Raw genomic sequence first — 24,336 nt, 5'->3', positions numbered from 1 at the left:
TCTACACCGACAATTCATAGAGGCAAATGGGATTTGTGTAAAATATTGTCTGCTGCAGCTTCATGATTTAGGCTAATAAGACAGGAGTATTTTTCCATAAAAATCTTGCCAAGTGGAGCCTCATGATCTTCTAATTTCTCTGTGCAAAGACTGTTGCTTTTCACACAAACACAGACACACAAACACTCACGTGTTGCAATTAGCTAGTGTGTCACTTCTCCTAATTTGGGCATTGGGCCGCTGAGGAGGGCAGTGGGTCAGAACACACAGACAGATGGCAGTGCCACCATCCTCTCATCCCTCCATCCATCCCTCCCCCATATACCAGCCTTCTCTCAGCCTCTCCCTCCCTCAGGGCGCCGACATCCCGTTGTCTCCTATCGATGATGCGGTGGCCCCTCACGCTATAGCCAAGGTCACAAATGGATGCCGCTGATGACACTCCACTGAGTGCTCTTCATCAGCCCACCAAAGTGACATAATGAAAGCAGTGTACAGGCGCAAGTGGATTTAATAATTCTTCAACACACTGAGGGAATTTTGCTCTGCTATACTGTTATTATTAAAGAACAAGAAAAAAAGACAAATATATCCCCTCCCTGATTCGGAAAAACATGTGAGGTGGTGTATTATCATCACAGCGGACCATGTGATGATTCACAAGCCATTCCCAGTGGTATTAATTTAATTTCCACCCAAATGAGAAATCCCTGTCTTTGAAGGTGGTGGGAGTCATTTATCTAATTTGCTCTAGTTGTCTGAATTATGACTTGTATACAAGTAATAGGGTTTAGTAGAATGTCTGGTGCTTTGCTTTAATGTGGCAGGAACTGTGTGAATAAAACAGAGGACAGGCAGTAATTAGCGCTTTACCCCACACACCCTCCACCCCCATTCCCCAACTTCTTCTCATCTAACATGCAGGAAAACAGAAGTGAGCACCAATTCTCTTTCTCTCTACATCCCACCTCCACCTTCTTGGCAAGGCTTTTGTTTTTGCAGCTGACTTCTTCAACCTAATTCTCAGGTTTGTAATGACAATGAGCTAAAAAGGTTGCTTCTCAATGAAGTCACACAACAGATGGAGTGAAACAAGGCCTATTTTTCAGGGTTGTAGCTAACCTTCAGAACACCTTGATGTGAGGTAGTTCTAAAGTGAGAGGGTCCTGCAAGAGAGCTCTGACAAAAAAGTCTGCAGCAGTGAAGAGGTTAAAGTCTTCATTTGGTGGAGGAGGCGGGTGGAGGGACCAAGTGCTTCTCCTCGAGGACTCCGGGCTTGAAATTGAGTTTGTTCCTGTTTCACAGCATTCTGTTCATAACAGAAACACAAACCACCAATACCAGCACTCCCCATGTCCCCACACCACCACCTCCACCAATTTCTATCCCACTCTCTCTACCTTGCACACCTCCACATCTTGGAGAGTACCAAATGAAAAAGCTGTCCAGCGACTTGAGAGCTTGTTTTCGCTCACTCACAGACACGCCACATATTTCCCAGGGCAGTGGTCAACTTTCCTCTGCCATTACTTTTCCCCACTCGCCCGCGAATCAATCTGGCCAGTAGGTTAGCTGGTGTGTGGACGCCTGCGGCCTGGCTTTCCTGTCCTAGGCATGCATCAAACCAGCCAGGCCCGCCAATTCTTTGAAATGCAGTGACTGCGCGCACATACACACAAACACTGTCTTTCTCTTGCAGTGGTCATGGCAGGCTAAGAGAGAGGGTGCATGTGTCTGAAGTCAACGTAGAAGAATTATGGGCTGTCTTGGAGGAAGTGGAGTTTGTCTGCAGCGCCTGCAGTGACTCCATGCAGCCGCAAACAACAATGATGCCTTTAAAAAATAAAACACACACACAGAAGGGGGAAGTATACGGAAATGGCAGAGTGGAGCAGATGCCCTAAACCTCATTTCCACTTGAAAAGACATGGCCATACATTTCAAAGAAAAAAGTGCAGCCATTATTCTACACCAAGTGGCTAAAAACACACTCACTAACACACACCTATATTATATATACATACATACACACGGATAGCAAACAACATGTGATGGCAATCACAAATGTGCATTGTACCAAGAATGCATTTGACGTACATACAACCTCACAAACATGTACAAATACACACACATAGCTGACATATATGTACACACAGACACATTGATAGTATAGCTCTTGGGCTAGACAGGGACTATGACAGCGGTGTAATTATCTCATCAACATCTGCCCTTCTCTAACAAGCTTCTTCTTCGCATCTCTCTCTGCTCACTGCCTATAAAGCTCCTCATCAGCGCTGCGACCAGAGGAGACGATAAAAGCCTCCATAGAGATGAGAGGAGCTCCACCAAAAACACCAAACCCTCTCTTTCTCCCTCTCTCTCCCACACTTGCACGCACGCACACACACACACACACAAAACAGCCATCTTCTATTCCTTTCTAGTTTTGTTTTGCATTTGCTCCACAGTCCTAATGCCAATTCCCCACTCTCCAATTACTAGAGCAAGTCCACATAAATTACTACCTCTCAAAAAAAAGAAGAAAATGTTCTCAGCCTTTGCTCATTCAAGGCAGCAACAAACCAATACAAAATGACTAGAAATAATTGTTTTTATCACCAGCAGTGCCCCTGGCCCCTCCTCATCCTCCTCCTCTTCAATGCATTTATTTATCACTGTTTTGTTTTTTTCAACAGTAATGCTGATGACAACTAGTGATAGGTTTAGGGAGCCATGTGAAATAAAAGCTGGAATAGAATTAGGGATATTCAATGACTCCTTTGATTCACAAACTGTTAATTTGGTGCAAATGAGAATTAAAGAGAAAGGAACAGGTATTGGATCATTGCTGCACTCAAGGACGCTCAAGTACACAAGCACGGCAGGTGCTTAAAGCAAGTCTCTTCAAGCATTTTCAGATCGAAACCATCAAGTAAACGGGCAAAATCATGGCTCCTCAGGCATGACTGTGCTGCATTTTTATTTTGGATAATAAGGATGTCACCTACTCGAAGACACCACACATCTGTAAATAAGACAATAAATTTATTCCGACTTTATAAAGAACATATGCAGATCTGTGGCCAGGACTCCACATTCACATTTGATTAGCCATCAGCCAAACTCTGTATTCAGTATTTACATTAAAAACTACTAACACAATCTCACGTTTTATTTATTAATTTAACTTTTAACATTAACATTTTCTGTAAATGATCTTGTATTTCTATAAATTATTATATAAATTCTCTTCTCTGCTAAAACTGCCCTGTGGACTTTTTGAGCTCTAGCAATGCAATGTAGCAATGTCTTTATGACTGGGTCTCCATTTTGTTTATATTGGGGCCATGAAAGAGTGTGTGACTGATTCAGATCTTGCCAGTGAACCATAAGAAGTGTTCTGCTGATCAGCAGCTGGTGGCGGTAAAGTGCAAATAACTATAACAATGCACCAAAAAAGGCACTGAGGAAGAAGAGTGTAGGAGCACAAACAGAAATGGAAACAATGCAGCATCCAAAATATCTAAAAAATTAAGGAGAAAAAAATTATGTGTTATGTGTGATTATGTGTTATGTGAGCACGCACAGTATGTTTTGGTGATAAACACTGAGTATGAATATACTGTAACTTTTGTTTATTTAAAAGAAGTTTAAATGTGTAACATGTGTCTGATTATAGAATGTAAACTCTTCTTGATGTAATTTAAACCTTCAGATTCCCCAGATATCACAGAGGATAGAATCTTATTACCTTATTACTAAGGTCCTGTATATATCATTAGACATATCCAAAGCACCAGCTTTTCTGCCTTGCAGAATCAACAGCCTGGCCAATTTTTGTGTTTGGAGATGTAAACAGTGCATCAATGAAAACACACTCTAAACTGATTTTTGCAAAGTTTACTCAGCCAGTAATCCCTTTTTATTTTACAGACTGGGGAACAAAATTGTGTGGCTTTCTGGGTGACAAATGGGCTGTAAATAAACCACAACACATGGGAGCAGAACTCAAAGCTGGGATCACACCCAATACATAACATATTTGTGTTGCTGCAACTGCTTACCCACAGACTAACATATGTCACGACACATTATGCCAGCCTTGCAACATGAACTGTGAAATAGTAATACTTCACACTTTAACACATAATAAAATGTTGTAGTGTAAGTCAATACAATAAATATTTTGAGTGTTTATTAATGCATTTGTCGACAACTAATACTGTGAAGAATCCATAAATAGTGTATAAATAGATAATGAATGATTTACAGTATAATATGACACAGTTGTGATGATATGAAATAAATCTTCTATATGATTGAAAATGAAAGTCATGAAATTGGAGTTGAAAGCCCTACATGAAATGTAGTATATGGATCTTGAGTTAAGAATTTTTTGTCAGACTACTCTAAGGTCAAGATTGAACCTAGCTGACAAATACGTTGATAAACACTTTAAACGTTGTAATACCTGTTTATAAATGCATTATAGTTTGTTATAACAATTCATTAAATGTTAAGTATTACTTATAAATGCTAAATAGAGGGGTTTAAAGGAAAGAATGTGGCAAAAGTTAAAAAATATTACTTTATTCTCATTAAAAAAGCTACAATTAAAACTAGATTAATGCAATTAACTTGACCCAATGCATAATTTTGAAACACATTTCTTAGGAAAGTATAACTGTCAGTGCATTAACAGTCATTCCTTCCTTAAGTGTAAAGTTAACTTCAGTGCTGCTCCCCTCTGTCACAGATCACTACCTTCTCATCAGCGATGATCATTCAGAGTCACATAGTGTGTGTGTGTATGGGTGGGTGGGTGTGTGCGCGCGCGGTTGCATGTGCAAGTGGTTGTGTGTGTGAGAGAGAGAGAGCTATCTGAGGCATTTATTCACAAACGACCCACCTCTACTCATCACTAATCTCAGTACGACAAAACACCATTAAGCTTCTGTATACTATTAACACCACTTGTTTATCACAGGAAGATGATCAATAAGAGCAGGGATGCAGGTTACAGACATGGAACCAGCTGTGTCAAGAGTTTATGTCTCCTGGCAGCAAAATGACTGATCAACAACAACATGATCATCATAACAAAAGTCCATTGTACTAGATGTGCTAAACAAGAAAGTGAAGACAACAGAGTGCTTACATTAAGAGTTCAACTTGCTGGTTTTGTTAGATGTGGTGACAGAGTCCTTGACACTGTATGGAGGCAGCATGTTACACTTGGAGAGAGTGTAGACAGGGAATAGTTATTATAGACATTCTTGCTGCTCTCATGAATTACAATTAATCATGTCGATCTATTATGTTCCTGTCCTCTGCCCCACCCAATCCAAGTCATTGCTTACTACTGATCATGTAATCTTTAAGAACAAATAATATATATAGTTTAATTCTTAAAAATGGCTCAGTAATTTTCTAAACAGCTGGATATGGTAGTTTTTAACAAATGTTTAAAAAATTGGGAATAAATGGTTCATTTCTCACATTCAGCTGTAGATTAATACGTATCTTGTACTCAAGTGAGTATTACCTCAGTATATATATAAGTGGTTATCTACTGCAGTGTGTGTGTTCATGGTCATGGAGGAATGTTTCACTCAGTTCAATTGTGCTGGTCACTGATATATTTTTAATATCACACACTGGGGGCTCCATTATACTGGCTTTGTGGCAGTGTAAACAAGCAAAGGCAGTGTAATCACAAGTCTTCTTAATGCTAGCATAGCACAATCACTGGGTAAAAGGGGCTACAGAGACATTAACAGCCCAACACATTCACACTCACATTCACATCGATAGCCAATTAAGAGTCTCCAACTCCACTAACCTGCACATCTTTGGATTTTCATAAGAAACCAGCTCACCAAATTAAAATGACTAAACACATAGTTTGTCCATGCCCCCTTGAACAGTACATTTGGTAAGGTTAGAGGACCTTCATCATCTTGAAAAAACAAAAACAAAACAAACAAAAAACCTGTTTTAAAGTCTGATGTCTTGTTAACCCATCCATCTACCCTGATCTCCTCCCCACCTCCTCTGTAACAATGTCACCATACTGTCTATCACTTGAAAAATCACTCATTTGGCACTTGAAATGACAATGTTGTTATTCCTCTTCTTAAAGGGACAGTTCAAACTCACCCAAAATAGTGCAGACTATGGAATTTTAGCATGAGAGCCATGTTCCCTGTTTGGACAAATATAAGAGAAGGTTATACATATTTTCACTACGGGCTGAATTAATGCTTGTTTTATCTGTCTCAGTTACCTTCATTGCAGTCAGTGCTTTCCCATACATACTCTTCCAGATGTCGAATCTAAAATGTTGAGCTAAAATTGTGGTTTGGTCAATGGTGTCGCTCTCCTATGGTAACATCTTTGCTGTGACAGTCTTTCTTTCATTTTTTCTTTCTTTGTTTCACGCTGTATCCTCTTAGTATTTGTTGCAGCAGTGTCCTATTTTCCCCACAGGGATCATTAAAGCTTCATCTCGTTACCTCTACACCTACACTCACCTTCTTCCCTCCTCCTCCTCCTCATCTCATCTTTCTCCAAACTCTCCCTGAAGTTTTTCTCCCCAGAGGCCTTTCTTTTCTCCCTGCGTCTCCATTGTGGTGTAAGCATTTTGTCCTTGGTGCAGAGAAAGCAGCACAGACGGATGGAGGGAGAAGACTGCTGAGAGACTTATTATGATCACTCTGATGCAGACGTTTCCCCCCCAAAAAACACTTTGTTGTCCACTTTTCATCTTCTTCTTCTGAACTGTGCTTTGTTTGTATGGCGAGTGCAGGGAATGAGATTTCAGAGGTTTAAAGTGGTAAACAGAGCCAACAACTGCAAACAACAGTAACCAGCCTGAAGCACGCGCACACGCACACACACAGACACACACACACATCTTGACATATCTAAGGCAAAACCATGTATCTTTAGGTTTGGTGATTTTCCCATTTTCAATTAAGTTTTGACATGATATTTTAGATATGTTATATACAAGCAAATGGTATCAGCTATATGTGTCTTAAAATGTGCTGAAACTGAAAACCTTCAAGAAAAAAGGGAGCAGAACAAACCCACTGGCACACTATTCCATTTTTTGCAATCACCATGCCTTTTTTTCTTTTCTTTTCGTGCAGATATGGCCACTTTAGAACAAGGGCCCAGCCTAATTTTCATCCCACTGACTTTCAGTTGAGAAAATGTTTTGATCAGTGGTGGAAAGCAACACAGCAGCATACCTGTGTACTATATTGATGTGATTGTACTTGATTAATTCTATTTTATGCTGCATCAATCTTATGCTTTGCTTTCAGATGGAAATATTGTACATTTTTCTTACACTTGTAGTTACTTTACAGATCAAAATTTTATATTGGAAAAACAAACAAGCTTATAAAAATACAATACCTTGTTAAAGGAATAGTTTGACATTTTGCTAATTCTTCTCATTTGCTTTCAGGTAGAGAGTTCTCATATCTGTCAGTTACATATGAGGTTACAACAGGGAAGCAAGCATTGTTGCCTCACAGCAAGAAGGTTCCAGGTTCGAGCACCAGTTCGCCTGTGTGGAGTTGTGATGTTCTCCCTGTATCTGCGTGGGTTCTGCGGGTACTGCAGCCTCCTCCCACAGTCCAAAGGCATGCAAGTTAGGTTAATTGGTGTATATGTTGTATATGTTGGCCCTGCAATGGACTGGCGATCTGTCCAGGGTGTACCCCGCCTCTTGCCCAACGTTGGCTGGGATAGGCACCACCCCCCGCCACAACCCTTAATGGACAAGCGGTATAGATAATGATTGAATGAACAGGGAAGCATAACTTTGCATAAAAACTGGAAACAGGGGTAAACAGTTAGTCTGGGTCTGTCCAAAATTAAAAAAAAAAATTCAACTCCAGATCACATCAATTAGCACATTAACACAAACAGCAAAACAGCAAATTGTCATTCTCACAGTGTTTTCTATGTATTTCTACAAATATGAGAATTAACAAATTCCCAAAATGTTTTTGTCACCCTAAAAGGAGTAGTTGGGGCCTCTTGTCATGTGTGGGATGTCTACAAATTTGTAGTAAAGAGACATTTACCGTCTTAATTACTCACATGGTTTCATTTAAGTCACGTTTCAAAGATTAAAGCTGTAAAATTATCTACTATAATACAAAAAAATATTGGATAAAATATTGTCCCAAAATATGAAAACAAATTCTAGTAGCACCATTTTCTTCTTTCTCTCTCTTATCTGGCATATTTTCATCTTTCTTCCTCCATTAATCATCTCTGGCCCACCAGATTTAGTCTGTGTCCTGGTGGGAGGACCTGACCCCTAGGTTGGGAATCAATGGACTAAAGGGCCTTTACTCATAGCATGTTCATTTGCTGTATTGTTATCTGTTACTTCAGTAAATGATTTTAGCACTTCTACTATCACTTTAACAAGCAATCACCAAAAATGGGGGGGGAAAATATCCAAACAGTGCTGTCATATTGAGGACATGACGGGACGTGTTTGAACCACAGATGTTCATTATCAGGCAAATATGAAAATATTAACTCACATATACTTATACACGAGCAGCTACAAAATACATTCAGTAATGAAAGATTTCACTGGTTAAGTCTGAGAAGAAGAAAATAAAAAAGCAAGAGCCCCTATCGTGTATGATGCGTTACAGTTAGGATAATTCTAGGAAAAAATGTTTATTACATTGAACAAATCAAGTTGCTGACATTTAACATCCATGAGAATATAAGTAAACAGACTAATGGAGCCCACAGGCCACAACTGGTCACCATGCAGCACAGCAGGGCCACTTGGGATGCCAGCAGACAGACCTGGGATTGAAGACTTGATTTGTTAGGTGCGCTAAAGTGTTTCTAGCATTATCCCAGAGTAATAGGACTCGCATGCTTGATACTTCTTTGATGAAATCTCTACCTGTCTCATGCATTTTTGATTTGTTGATTTTGCCAGATCAATGTCACAGGAGACAACAAGCATAGCACAGAATTCCAATATGTTACTAATGTATTGATGTCAAACCAACATAGGAAGAGTTTTATTGTTACTTTTTCCTTCTGTATAATTAACAAATGATTATGAAATGCAGATATTTATTTCTTGTTTTGGTGTATAATACAAAGTATCTGTGGATATGTTTGTGCCATTTCTTTATGGATAAGCAGTCATGATGTGAAATATTTTTCAATTAGAGATTCATACTTAAAAGGTTCATCATTGAATCTGTAAATGATGTAGAAATCCCAAAATAATTCATCCATGGCATGCATACATGGATCTGCTGTTTCTATAACCTACAAATATTTTTACACAGGAGACACAATAGCACACATCATCACCGCCAGAGCATCCAAAATTGTTATTGAAATGAAGCATGGAACTGTGCACTACGCAACTTTTTCCATAATATCAGCATAAAATGCAACAGAGACAGCACTTTTTCCACAAAAAACAAATAAATAAAAAACCTAAACACGCCCTAGTTTACCCCTTTCCAAAATCACAAGATTAGGTCAGAAAGAGTGGGCAGTGGAGTGTCTGCTCCTCTGCTGGAGTGGTGACGAGATGATTCGGTTTATGCTGGCCAGAGTACCCCAGCACAATCCCTCATATCTTATTTTAGCAGGTGTTCCCAGGCTGGGGCATGGGACCCTGCTTTGTGTATCCCGGCAAGGCATCGTGTTTGCTGCATGATGGAGGGTGGAAGATGCTCAGGGCCAGTGAGGCTCATCCTTTCCCAGGGGAAAGTAGTGAATAGCAGGCTATACTGCTGCCCAGGCCTGCCTGGCTTCCCCAGGGAAAACATTCAGAGGGGTATAGATGCAGTGGAGGGGAGGCATGCAGAGCTATTTATAGAGCAGGTAAAGAGGAGAGGTGAGGGAAGAAAGAGAGGGGGGAGTGAGAAAGAAGAGGGGAGTTGAAAACAAGAAGAGAGACAGAGGAGTCTAAAAGCAGATGACAGTGTGATATCTGCAGCTGATAGCGTCCACAGAGATCTGGGTTGACGTTGTCTGCAACACCTGCTGAACAGAACAGAGCCCCTGACTTTTAGCATGGCCTGCTGGTGCAAAAACTAACAAAGTATGCCTCAACTTATTGATTTATGGTAGAGAGAGTTCATGCAGAGGTTAGCTGTGCTGAACTGAGAGGGAGCAAGACAGAGCAGAGAGAATAGTTGAGTCAAGATGACAGTGATATTTTATCAATACAGACTCAACTTGCAGCCCAGAGATTTTTGTGATGTTTCTATACCAGCCCAGTTCTCACCCTGCCTTCCTCTTTAATAAATAAAATTATTTTTATTCTTTATTTATTTTCCCACTCTCTGCTCCACCCGCAGGCCTCCATGCTGTCAGCTCATTTCAGCCCTTGTGCAGCATGTATGTCTCTATTTCATACTGATGCCCTTTAATCATTTTCATCATTTCAGTGAGCTGACATTTTACATAAAGAGCTCTTATCATCCCTGGCTTAGACTTAATGATGAATGGTGATAATTACTGTCAGTCAGTGTGTCTAACGTGCCATGGTCACATCACTATTTCTGTTCTGGAGTGTGCGTGCTTAAAGAGAGAAAGGAGTCTCTGCAATATCCAAAGTTGCATAATAAAGTGGGCCACATACTGTACTGAACCAGACGTGATCATGACTCCATTTCATGAAAAACCTACAGTAACATATAAAAAATACATGCTACACCAGTTAGGTCAGTTTAAGCAGTGGTTCCCAGTCTCTGAACAGTGGAGCAGTACTTGGTCATTTAAAATTTGCTACTACACAAGAAAAAACAAAATACAACTAGATGACTCTATACAGGCTATTATAGACTGTTTGTTCAGTAATGACATTGACTTAGCACAGTCACGACAACATACTGATTTTGAGCTGCTTTAGGTCAGCCCTAACTAAGGTCCAGTTAGGGCTGACAGTCCACTGTCACCAACTGAGTTACTTGATGCAGTCTACCCTTTACATCTCACATTTCATCTTTTTGGACCAGGATTGGATTACTTGGCTAACTCTCCATAAAATAACAAAATGTCAGGATGAAGCTACATGAATCCCTAGTTCTCGTGTCATCAGTGGTCTTGATGAACTCTTTTAAAAAATAACTCTGGTTTACATGGATGTGAACAGCTGTTTTTTAACCTGGATCTTATTTTCCTATATTTCTGTAAATGACTGGAACAAAAATCTGGATAGTATATCCGACAACCACAAACAAATGGTTGAAGATACAACTTACTTTATTTATTACTCTTTATTAAAGAGTGAGATCATTTTTTTAAAATAGAAACTTCACTGTCCATTAACAAAAACATTAATTTTGCTTTGCAGAACACAGGAGCTGCTGGAATACAACTGTTTGTCTGTGTTATTGTGTGGTACTTTTATTTCATCCACCACTGAAAGCCACACAGTGACATGAACAAACTAACTGATCTGGTCAAACAAGAAGGATCTTACTCTTAAATAAACGGGATCCTACCAATAATGTTGTCATACACTTGTGATAGAAAAGGCTTTTGTTGTCACTGTACAGTTAAGTACAGTGAAAATGTGGGTGCTCCACGAAGAGTGCACGATAGAAGAAAGGTATATACAATAAGAATACAAAATGTACACAAATAATACAAAAATACAAATAATGCAAAAATTTACACTCGTTATACAAAATGATAACGATCTGAGTCTGTCAATGGCAAAAACATGCAACTTTTAGAAAATTGCACCATTTGCAACTCGTGTTCTCAGTTGCCAGGTACACCATTCTTGCTTTAAATTGCATTGATTGCTAAGATTTTTGTCCCTATCAATCATTTATGCCCAAAAACATGGGAAAATAAGGCCCAGGTTCAAACCACCTGAGTTATCCTTTGAGTATTAACATCCATGTGTATAACTTTTTGCCTACATGTTCCTGTCTGTGTGTGTATATGTGCAGCTCAGTCAGGGTAAAGTCCTGATGCTGTACGCTTGAATGAGCGCCGTCACGCAGCCACCAGCTGTCCATGCAGTGACACCACAACACGACGCACTTACCCTCAATGTTATTAGTAATGACAAAAATAGTCTGAAGATAAAAACATCAGCAAGAAGTGAGGTGTATGAGTCAGTGCAAAAGCTGGAATTCTAACACTTAATGTGATGACATGCTGCTGAATTAATGTGTTTGTTTTCACTGCAGAATGATGTGTTGGAGCGTGGAAAGTTGCAGTGTTGAGCTAATTCAAGCTTTTCCTCTGTCTTCTATCGTCACAACCAAGAAAAATCAGCAACAGTGTGTCAGCTCTGCAGCCTCTCAGGGATACACAAGCTTTATTGTTAATCTAGTTCGAGTGTAAGTAGATGAATGAATTAAGCTTCATGCATTTAAAAGGGCCGGGTATGAACAGAAGACGAAAAATGGCAGAGAACAGAGAAAAGTATAAAGGAGCTTTTGGACTCCCTGCTTTGGCTCTGTTTGTGGGTTAGCTGCTACTGAATCACTCTATTAAACATCACTGGAACAGATGTCTGTGAGATCTTCATCTAGTCTGGAAGATTCTGGTCCTCTTCCTCTTTCTGTGCTTAACTCTTGCAGTTTGGATGATATTTATTTATCCCATATTAGTTTTTCATCTGTAAATAATTTCCTGGCACTTTTTCAGAATCAGCTATGATATTATCTATATATAAATTTGCTCTCTGCCAGGGGACCTCACATATGCAAGTCTGCCCTGATTAGTTGTGTTAGCCACTCTCATGGTGATAAAACACAGAGCTAGTGGTGTTTAAAGGGAATAGATAAAGATGAAAAATTAAACACATTTACAAGGAGTAATAAATAAAATCAATTACTTGCAGCTGGCACAGTGACTTGGCAGTCTGGGAGATTGTGCTGTAAATGCAAAATTACAGTTTTTCCCTCTTAAACAGCCAACTTGATCTAATTATGAGGTATTTTGACTGGAAAACATTATATCACTAAAGGATCTAGAAATACTCTTCGTGTCTTAGCCTGTGCTCTGAATGTGTCTTAGGGTAATGATGAATTTGGTGTAAAACGGTGATAGTACACTGTAAAAGTCAGGAGGTCAGGACGGGCAAAGGTTCTTTTTAGGCTTCATTTACCACACAAACAGTCCTGTCCTCCAAACAAGGAGAGGGTGTTTCTATCACTATTTTTTTTTTAATGCTAAATGCTGCTGTTACTTCAGCAGGAGGTAACTCACAGGCCAGGCGCTGATGCAAGACATTGAAATAGACTTTTACAAACCTTTTTCCAAAATACCCTTCATTTGATTTATTCACTCTCTCCTCTTCTCCTCCTTTTCTTTCTCTTCTATCTGTGTGTGTAAGTTAGACATTATAAATGCTTCCATTCCCTTTAGCCTAATGCTTCACATATACCAGGCGTTAATATCATTGCCACAGAGATAACTCAGTTAGGTGGAGTGTGTGTGTGAGTGAGCACATGTATACATACATGCGTGCCCGTGCGCATCTTTTTGGATTGTGTATGCATGCGTGTCTGGATTTTCATGAGATGAGAGATGAGTTATCTGCCCTACACCCCCTCCCTCACCACATATTAATTAGATCAAGCCTGTGATATATGGACAGATTACTGGGTGTAAAACACATTATTTCCTTTATGGAAACAGGCTCCAGGAGAGATCCATCAGCCTACATCAGGGTTGGTTTTGGGCTCACTACATCATACATGAGCATCCAGCTTACCTGCCACAATCAGAAAGGGAATCTAAACTGCCGCAAACTGCATGAATTCTAGACCATCCTCACAAAAAAAATGATAGCAGTTCAAATACCTAAAACAGCCAATGTGTAGGTTTAAGTGACATTGACCTCTTTGACCTCTTAACCTCTTAGTAAAGCCTGAGTAGCAGCAGCTGAGCAAAAAAAATTCATAGAGGTAGCCATGGTGACCAGTGTTTACTTTTTTCTCATACACTAGTATTAGCATGAGTCATACTCATGCTGCAGTTTAGGCTGAATAATCAGTAGTTTCAGGTCACTTACTCTTTCAACAATGACTGTTATTTCTACAGCCAAACTCACAAGTATTATGAGTAAATCATTAGGAATTACATACAGTATCTTTTTTTTTCTATACAACCAACTTGTGACAGCATTATTAAAGTGAGCATATGTAACATTTGATAAGAAAAAAGAGGGGCAAATGTGGCCAATTACAAGCTAATGGCACGCTGAATTTTTCCCAAATTTGTCTATAGCAAGCAGGAGATAACAAAGATGTTTAATGGTGACTGCACTGACTGACTAGTTCTAGTTGTACCTATAAAACTGTTAATACAGGTATACCTTCTGTCTTCCAGTAGTCTTTGGTCAGAAATAATAGTGATGAATTTCAGTATTTATACATAAAAATATATTAACCAAGAACTTAAAGTAGAAATGCAGCTAAAATGCACATACATCTATGAAATGGTTAGATACTAGAAACAGGCGATCCAAGGTTTAGTCTGTGGTAATCTAGGCCATCCCTTGGTTTCGCCACTGCCTAGATATCAAAAGATCACTGTTCAAATATTATCTCAAATCAACAATGCAATTTGTTTCATTTAATGATAACAATGACTCTGACCTGTACTTTTAATTGCCTAAACTTAACCAAACCTCATCAACAGAGGTGGCAGATGAGAAAACAATCTTGGAACAGCTGTATACATTTTGATACGCACTGACAAACGATCCCGTCCTGCTGATTGGGGCACCAGCAGAAAAATCTGGTATGAGTCACACAGGTAATGACAAGTGACCTATTTTGTCATTTAGTTTAGAGGACTTGTTGATGAATTCACACACGACGCTCTCAGCTTGTTGCTGTTTGAGCTGCTGTGACTCAGAGGAAGCACTCTTCACAAAGTGAGCTGAGCACAAACTTTGAGTTTGACCTTATTAGTTGGACGGCTCTTTGTTGCTGCAGCAATTGGAACAGGTTGGCAGGTTTGCCAGCGTTTATCAGAGCATATTAGACTTTCGCTGGGCTTCTATTAAACTTAATGAACATTTAAATCCTTTAATGGATTGAAGGGAATTGAGAGCGGCAAATTATCAGCTAGACGCTCTTCGCTGGTGTTGATAAAGACACCCGCCGATGGAACTTGAAGAGACGCATTTGAGACAGCAGCCTCCCCCTCTTTCCCTCTCTTCATCTCACTTTGTTCTCTTGCCGTGACCGTCTCACATTCTCCTTGTTTCTCTCCTCTCTTTGCTCGTGTATCCCTCTATCACACAGCCTGTCTTTTGTTTCTAACACACGCTGTGTTCCTCTGTCTGTCTATAACAGAGGAGAGGAGGCTGTTGCTGCAGAGCCAGATCTCCGTCATTCATCAGTCCCCATGAAGGCAACATCATAGAGATCTCTCTCCAGGAGGGATGTGCTAACACAACCACAACACCAGCCCATTATAGAGCTGTCAAGCGTCGCCTACAACCTTCTCTCCCTGTCTCTCACTCCTTTGCTTTATCCTCAGCCATCTCAGTGAGGGATCTTTTACCCCACATTCTAGCAGAGCAGAGAAACATAAATTACCCAACGATACAGCTGCAATCACCGAGCACAGCAGAGCCAACCCAGGGACTGCTGAAATCTAGCCAGCCCAGCATCAGGTCCTGCTAATGGGTAGAAAGGGCTCAAGAGAGGCCCATGCTTTGTGAGGCCTTGCTTGCTTCTGGCTGCAGCTCAGGAGGACTGGCAGAACTGGCTGTATTGATCTGGTAGTTCCTTATATTCCTGTCGACAGCTGGCTAACAAGGCTGATGTCTCAATAAAGACCAGTGCCTTAGGGAGAAACGGGGCAGCAGCCGGTCAGCCGACAGCAACCTGTGTTAAGACAAACCAGCAGACAGAGGGAGAGAAAGGTTCACGCCCTCTCTGGTTTTTTAATGTGCTCCCACAACGCTGCACATACAGACTTTCCCCCTTCAGGATGCCACAAGAAACTGTTACTATTGAGCTGAAACTGAGAATGGGTCATGGGGCAAAGAACAATACAATTTTAACATTACTGACATGATTGATGTGGAGTATTACTTTTAAAGTGATACAGAACAGTAGACTGGAGTCATTTGCTGTCATTACAGTTAATTTCACTCACACTCAAAAGACCATATTTTCAGGGTGAAATTCTGAGTAATTACAACCAAGCTCTGCTTTACACAACCCCTCACAGACTTTTCCTGGATCCTACCGCATCTCCTAATACCCTTCTATATATTATTGACTGGGAACTGACAGCTGTAAGTGATTGAGCAAAACAAACAAAAGAAGCAAGCGTGTGAAAGAAACACACTGACAGACTGATTGATGAGGCCAGTGATCTGATTTTGATACATGAGACTTCAGGATATAGTTTGGCCACTCTCTGTGTGGTGAGGAGGTAGAAACAAGCAGCTCTACGAGTCAATAAATAGCTGAAATATGAGACACCACGAAGGAAAACATCTCTTCTTGTCAGCAAACCTGCTAAAGTGTCCTTGAGCAACACACACTGCAGCAACTTCAGCACTTGTTTTTTTTCTGTAATTAGTTACAGAAAGGATTCCCCATCACGCTATAAAGTGTCTTGCATTTTTCCTTCATGTAATGTTACTAAACATGCAGCAGGTACCCTATTGACTGAGGAGAGATCAATACAACCAGCAGCATCTGAGCCGACTGTAGCAGTGATCAAAATCAAAAGCCTTGCGTTTTTTGTTTTTTTTTCACAGACAAAAATTTGTCTTTGCCTTTTATTGCTCCAAGAGAAAAACTGCAGCTCCCAGCAGTCTGCCCTCTTTCAAATTCTCCCTCTTCATTTCCTGTTTTCCCTCCGATTTTGTTGCTTCAAAACTACATGTTCAAATCTTAAAATAAGGCAAAAAAATCTTTACTGTTATTCATCATTCCCTTCCTCTGTCTCTCTTTCTCCCGTTGGTCCTCCTGCAGCAGAGGTATGTGGTAATAATCATCCACCTCCAGTTTGCTCATTAGCAGTGAGTCCTGCTCTCTGCATGGGTCTTTTCATGTTCCTCAGTACTAACAACAACCTGGAGGAACGCTCTCTATCCTCACTGGAAATGTGACGGTGTGAAACAGTGTGCAGGAGTTGAATCAGGGACAGTGCCCGCAGACAGGAGGAGCTGCTCAGGGAAACCACCACCTCCATACAGGCAAATGATTCAGTACATACACGCACACAACAAATGTGGGAGTTGCTGGAATTACAGCAAGACCTGTTTTTATTTGTTGCTCCACATGTATGCCTGGCCTATGTGATTTTTCTGAAGGCTGATTCAGATACTGAAGATTGCTATTTCATGCCAATAACTTTAATGTGGCCATTTTCATCCCCCAAAATAACAGAGATTCAATGTTTTCACCCAGAATTGTTTCCTTGAAAACATTATTTCTGCACCAAATAGCTCCTGTTTTAAGTACTTTTACTGCTGTGGTTATGTTTACAGTTTATAGCCTCACTAGACTACACAAGAAGAAAGTTTCTGTCCTACTATGGGTGTGTAATGTTTATCGATTTTTTTGCTGTCAGTGTGGAAAAGTGTCTGAAGCAGAATGTAAAATGTGAGATGCTCAATTTTGCTATTGTACTGCAAGGAAACGCTACTTCCTGTGGAAACTAAATGTTCAAAAATGAATGAATAAAAACATTATGAAGTAATCAATCATAAGAATAAATAAAGATGATGACCGTAACCATACATTTAAAAGAATATATTACAATATATCAAATTATATTGCAGGTCACTTTTATTTCATTGTAGCAGTTTTTTGTTTTTAATTCAAAATGTCTGTCTCCCCGGTTGTATGACTGCCTGTTGTTTCTGTCCAAATGAGCAACAGTCAATTGTTTGTCAGGTTAGGTGATACGGGGAAAAAGTTGTGGTGAAACTCAAAAATGAAACTACAAATGGAATGAAAAATTACCTAAAATAACATTTCATCATAAACCAAACAAGGTTTAAAAATGTATTGTGTACAATCTGTATTTATTCATATAATCAAAATTTATTCAATACATGTTACACATTGGGTCTCCATAAAGTCAATGGAATTAATAATAATAATAATAATAAGAAGAAGAAGAAGAAGAAGGAAAAATTAAGACATATCGGCTTGTATATATCCTACACATTACTTTTCTGAAGAATCAGAAATTACACTTTTGTGATTGTCTGTAATTTTGAAAGAATTAAGTGTTTTTCAATAGTTTATGGTAAACAATAATATGAAAATTATTCATTGAAAAATATACTCTCTCCAAATCCAGTGATTTAAAGATATATTTTTTTTAGATAAACTGAAGGATTAAGTGTTCCTTTACGGCTTGAAAAAATTCAGATTGTACTAACTAAACTATTTTAAAAAATGTAATTAAAATTAGTTTTTTTTAAATGCAAAAAGTCACAAAGCCAAAAACAGACCTGTGTCTATTAACTCATGAAACATTTTGGAGATATGTGGTTTTCATAGGTCAGCAACGGGATGCGTCCAAAGCAAGTTATTTCACTGTCTTTTTTATTTTTTTACATCATAAAAGAATCAGTTTTGTAATCAAATAATCAAACTTTACAGCTGATACTGCAGCACCTCCCACAAATTCTTCTACAAATTTACATGAAGAAAGTAAGGCTTGACATCTGATAAGGCACTAAAAGTGAAATATGTGGGTAAGCTAAGGGGGTTTTACCTTTCTCCTCTACATCCCTGCTGGTCTTTTACTGATTCCAGCTCCCTCTCTTTTTTCTGTTCCTGAATAGAAAAAAGCAGCAATCTGATTCTATTGTAATTACGGTGCCTCCCAGGATTCACTGTAAAATTCACTGTTTTATCAAGGAAACACACAAACACGTACGAGACGTCAACATATTAAGACTATCTCTCCCTTTGTGTCTTTGTCTCTTTCTAGCTCTGACCCACCTTATCATACATGCACATATATAAATGTACATACAAACACACACACAAACAGCGCTCCAAAACAAATATATAAATGACAGGGTTTGAAGGACACTTATGATTCAAAATGATTTGCACTCATATGTATGATTGAAAACTGCTGTCAGTGAGTAGTGGCGGTGGAGTGTATATCCTTATACAAATACTTGTGCCCATTAATATATATCTGCACAAGATGAATATGACTGCAAACATGAACAATGAACAAAAACAAAATGGCTGGCCATGGCTCCTGCCCGTACATCAAATGTACGTACAAACACCAGTCACAGTGTCTGTCCTGTGTGAGCGCTCTAGAGTGCTTTATGTGTATAGCAGCAGTGTGTGTGTGTGCGCAGCCCTGCATGGTTGTGTGAACAGTTACCTGTTCTTCCACCAATTTAATTTCCAATTCTTCATTTCTTCCAAAGGTTATCTCATCCATGTACATGTAATATTTGTAATTGCCCTCAAGTCGGACTGCTGCCAAACCAAAGCACCGAAGAGAAATTAAATTTTCGGTACTATCATTTCTGAATGCAATCAGTTATCTTCTAGACATCAATTATTTTCTTGGGATTAATCACAGTTTTGCCCTTAATCACTCCCAAACCAGACTGAAAACAGTGGCTAGTCTTTTGCAGGATCTTGAAATATTGATTTGTTTTTGTGTGTGTGTGTGTTTATTTAGATTAATTAGTCTGGAGGAACACTATATTCACAACTCTCTGACATTTTTTATTGAATGAGAACATCTTTATGGGATGAACTGGTGTGAATGCAAACCAACTGATTCATTCCCATTAACTGATGTATTGAATCCATTATACTATGAGTTTTTCAATCTGCACACCTTTCATGAACACTTTCCAGCACTGTGTTTAACATCTTTTAGTTTTTTCCAGCTTATGTGACCATTTGGTAATATTCAAATTTTTCATGTTTTTTTTTCTTTTTTGTTATTAGTGGTAGGAATAACATGGAATTTGTTTTAGTGTCACAGGTCTAATAGCTGTTTTAAGGGTATTTCCAAACCTGAAACACTCAATTTCCTTTAATTTTCTTGGGCAGAAAATAACCACATTAAAAAAATGTAGGGAGGTCTTTGGAAACTAATGGTTAAGGCGCTTAAGATATGATTGCAACATCCCTGGTTTGCAGATGGGGACCTTGGTTGCCATGTCACATCCCTCTCTCAGTCTCTCTATGCAGTTTCCTGTTTATCTCTACACTGTCAACTATTCAAATGCTGGAAAAAGTGGATCCTATCGGCTTAAAAGTAAAAGTTTAAATGTTGTTGATATGATCAAAATCAGCACTAATTAAAGCAAACAATTAAATCATATTGATTTAAATGGTTTTCCATAGAAGGCGGTAATTTGTTCTTGCGATCTAGCTTCAACAGCACTTTGCGTGTGACTCATAAGTTTCAAGCAAGTGATTCCGACTGCAGTTACACTCCGCGAAAACACATTCAGACAAATGATGGACGGCAAAACAGACTCATGAAAAATGAGACTTTTCAAAATGAAGTCTTGTTTTCAGACTTACTGTTGCACCTGGATTCAGGCCATCAGGTGTGCTTACTCAGTGTGGACTGCGATAAAGGATACAGGTACCTTTAACCAATTTCTTAAATTCAGGGAGCAGGGAGTGGGTGACGGGACTAAAATAAAATGTGTCTATCACCCTATTTATCTAATCACACTGAATCATTCATCAGTAAAGGGCAACAATCATCACAGGAGCGACTGAATGAATTTGAATAGCAGAGACACAAGAGAGGGAAAGATGAGGACACTGGATGTGGAAGTCAATGAGCTAAATTATGGTCCAAACAGGAGCAGTGGGAAGGATGAGGGAATAAAGTCTGACATGTAAATAACACAGGCCTTTAATGGTGGGTTATAATTGTGGCGGTCGCTGAGGCAACACACGCAAGGACAATACGACTAGATGGACCGTCTCTCTTTCTGTCTGCATGGCGGTCCATGTCTCCTCTGTCTGACCTGAGGCAGCCCGGCTGTCCCACCCGGACTTTACAGAGCTTAATACAGGATAAGTGGCTGCCCTCACCTTTCCACTGCTGAGGTGATCCCACCTGAACCAAAGTACTGATCTCTCTCTTTTTCCGCTATCTTTTCCTCCTCTTCTGCTGCTGCTTTTCTCCCTCAGTGGTAAGCTGAATGTTGCCATCAGGGGTGAGGAAGGCCCTTACAGTCGAATTGCTGCTGTCACTCAGCCTCCTGAGACCAGACCTATGTCAAGGACCCTGTCATGCACACACAGGCAGACATACACACATATAGAGAAGGTACCAGGGGACTTGGTGGTGTGTGTGTGGCATTAGTTGAACAAGTGACAACAACAGTTTTCCGTCTCGTGGTGGAAAGATGAAGGACAGGAGGATGGAAGTAAACAAACCCAGGCTGGGCTTAAGGGAGCAAAGTGTGCAGTATGCGCACATATATAGAAATACACATACTCACAGGCATGCACGCGCGCTCACACACACACCATTTAAGAAACCCAAAAGGAAATATACAAGTGAAATCCATGAAGATGTTCACCTCAGATCACATATAGGCAAACAGTGTAGACACACACACTCTCACTCACACTTTCACGTCACTGCCTAACCTCACAGCAGTCACATGCGCTGTTACTGCAGCTGACACGCAACCCAGGCAAATATGAGCAATGTCAAGATGAGTTCACACACACGCACACAGACATCACCCAGATTTCCTTGAGTTATTGTGCAGAGTAAACTTTGATATCCGGGTTATGGCACACAAACACACTGTCTGTTAGTGTGTGTTTACATTTGTTGATGTGTGTGTGTTTCCCAGGAGCTCCACATGTATGAAGTTAATCCCTGCTGTCAGTGAAGATGCATTATTAAACTGTCTATTCAAATGAGCACACACACACTCTTACCTTCGTTACTGTTAGTTCCTGCTGTGCCCAGAGCCTGTAGTGATATAGTCCATAGCAGCATCGCAGCCAGCCCCGGATCTGAAGCCATGGTGTTCTCCCTCACACCCCGCCAGTCTCCCACTGCCTCTCTCTCCCTCTCTCCTCTCTTACTCCCTCGCCCTCACTCTCCCTCTCTACCACTCGCTGCCTCTCTCTTCTCTCCTTCTTCTTCTTCTGTGTCCCAGGGTTGAAGCAAGAGCGAGAGCCGGTGCTGAGGAGAGTGTGTGTGTGTAAGGAGTGTGTGTGAGTGTGAGGGCTGCGAGCTCATTGGGTTGGAGTTAGAGCCTGCCTCTGTGGCTCGCTTCAGTCTGCCGGCTCCCTCACACACACACACACATACATACATACACTTTCGGCAGGCAGCCGGAGGGGGGGAGGGACGAGCACGTCTGTCAAAGTCTCAGCAGCCAATAAGAGTGCAGGATCAGCCAGGGCTGCACATTAAATGCCCCCTCCATTGCCACACCCTCTTGTCCTACCTGCCTGGCCAATTCTCACTTTCTGTTTATCTCTCTGGGTCATAAGCAAGCACACACCCCCCACCCTCCCGTTATTTACCCTCATTTGTCACTGGCTCGCCCCACTCACACATAGACACAAGCACACACTCACCTACCCAGTGGCAAATATCTGACTGATGGGATGAACTGAAAACAGCAGTATGTCTGCCAGGCTCAAATACAATGATCGGTTATCGATCCACAGTATTCATATTCATAAAGCTATTATCTGCAGTATGTCCAGGTGCAGCAGAGTGTGACCTCACATGATATGTGTGTGTGTGTGTGCGTGTGTGTGTGTGTGTATGTCTGTTATTCAAGGACTATGATCATGTATTGATCCATGTGATGGTGGGGAATGTGCCAGATCACAATACCTGTCCTAATCAATTGTTTTACAGTCTGGTCACATTGCAACACAATACACACACAACTTCCTACACACACTGCTGCAGTGACCTGAGTTTTATTGAAGTAAATCATTACACACACACACACACACACACACACACACACACACACACACACACACACTGTGATTGACAAAGCCGAAGAGAAATAAGATTTTAAGTCATGTGTCACCCCTCCAACACTTTTTTTTAGCCACATCTGTATTCATGAGATAAGATTAATGTTAGTTGATGTTACTGTACTATACATTCACTTCAGGAACCCTAACACCAGCTACTGAGACTGTTTCCTCAGCTGCTGTCTCCAATGTCAACAATGAATTTTTAAGTTCAACAATAAGACACAGCTTTAGTGGTCACAATGCCAATTCACACCAGACATATTCAGTATTTACTATTTGTAATATTACTACTACACAATACTTGTACTTGTACAATGACTAATAATAGGGTTTTTATATTTTTTGTTTTGATACTTATGATGTGTCATTTTTTTTCTCCAATTACTACAATCTCTGTTTCATCTTTGTACTTAATTGTTACAACTACTAATATTATTAGAATATTAATAATTCGTGATGGGTTTAAATAATAATAATAATAAAATTATCCTATCAAAATCATAATAATAAAAACATTGTCATAAATTCCAATAATACCAATTCTAATGCTACTAATAACAGTTATAGTAGTGTATTTTGTACTTTGTATGGCCAGTCTGATGCTGCTGCTGCTGCTCCTACTACCACTACTACTTACTACTACTACTATTATTATTATTATTATCATTATTGTATTTGCACTTAGTTTTTTAAGTATACTTTGGAATTGTTAAAGATATGTAATAATCACTCCAGTCCAGGTATGGGGTAACCTGTAACTGTGCGCTAATGTGTACAGGATGAGTGTGTCACAGCCAGGCTAAGAGATCTGCCAGCACTGCTGCCATGCTGAGTTTTCAGACTGAACCTAGGCCTGTAAGCCCCGGGACAGGACAACACAATACTGTCACCGCTCGGCTGCCATCACGACAAGGCTGCTGCTGCTGCTGAAGCATCACTGCCGGGACCACTTGATTTGCCTTGCATGCAGATACAACAGGAAGAAAAGGAATTCTGCTCATCCAAAACATTGTTCTTGAATATTGAGTGTGAACATATATGCAGCTGGCCTGCTAAGTGAAGTAGACGGAGGGTTAGTCGAGATGAGTGTCCTGGCCAAATTCAAGCAGCGCTGTGCCTGCCAAACCCCCACCCCCACCCCCAACTCCCTCCACCCGCCCCTCTTAGGCCAAGAGACACAGGGGTTTCTGTGTGGGTTTATAATGCTTCCTCCACATCATGTATAGGGGAGCCTTGTGCCTACGTGCAATGTCTTGATAAAAGGTAGAGCAACACAGACACACATATAAACACAAACACAGAAATGCAGAAGGGTATGCATCATGTT

At 40.1% G+C, this 24,336-nt stretch overlaps 1 protein-coding gene across 1 annotated transcript in view; it reads right to left on the bottom strand.

Moving 5' to 3' along the window:
* epha8 (eph receptor A8) overlaps positions 1 to 22,280 on the bottom strand; it is a 101,963-nt gene extending 79,683 nt beyond the window's left edge. The window contains exon 1 of the mRNA XM_018667590.1: positions 21,939 to 22,280. Within this exon, the coding sequence (XP_018523106.1) occupies positions 21,939 to 22,026 (88 nt within the window). The 5' untranslated portion in view covers positions 22,027 to 22,280. The remainder of the gene's footprint in view (positions 1 to 21,938) is intronic.
* Positions 22,281 to 24,336: the final 2,056 nt, after the last annotated feature.

This window comes from Lates calcarifer, linkage group LG12 (assembly GCF_001640805.2).
Source record: "Lates calcarifer isolate ASB-BC8 linkage group LG12, TLL_Latcal_v3, whole genome shotgun sequence".
Lineage (NCBI taxonomy): Eukaryota > Metazoa > Chordata > Actinopteri > Centropomidae > Lates > Lates calcarifer.
This window is presented reverse-complemented; position numbering and strand designations above follow the sequence as displayed.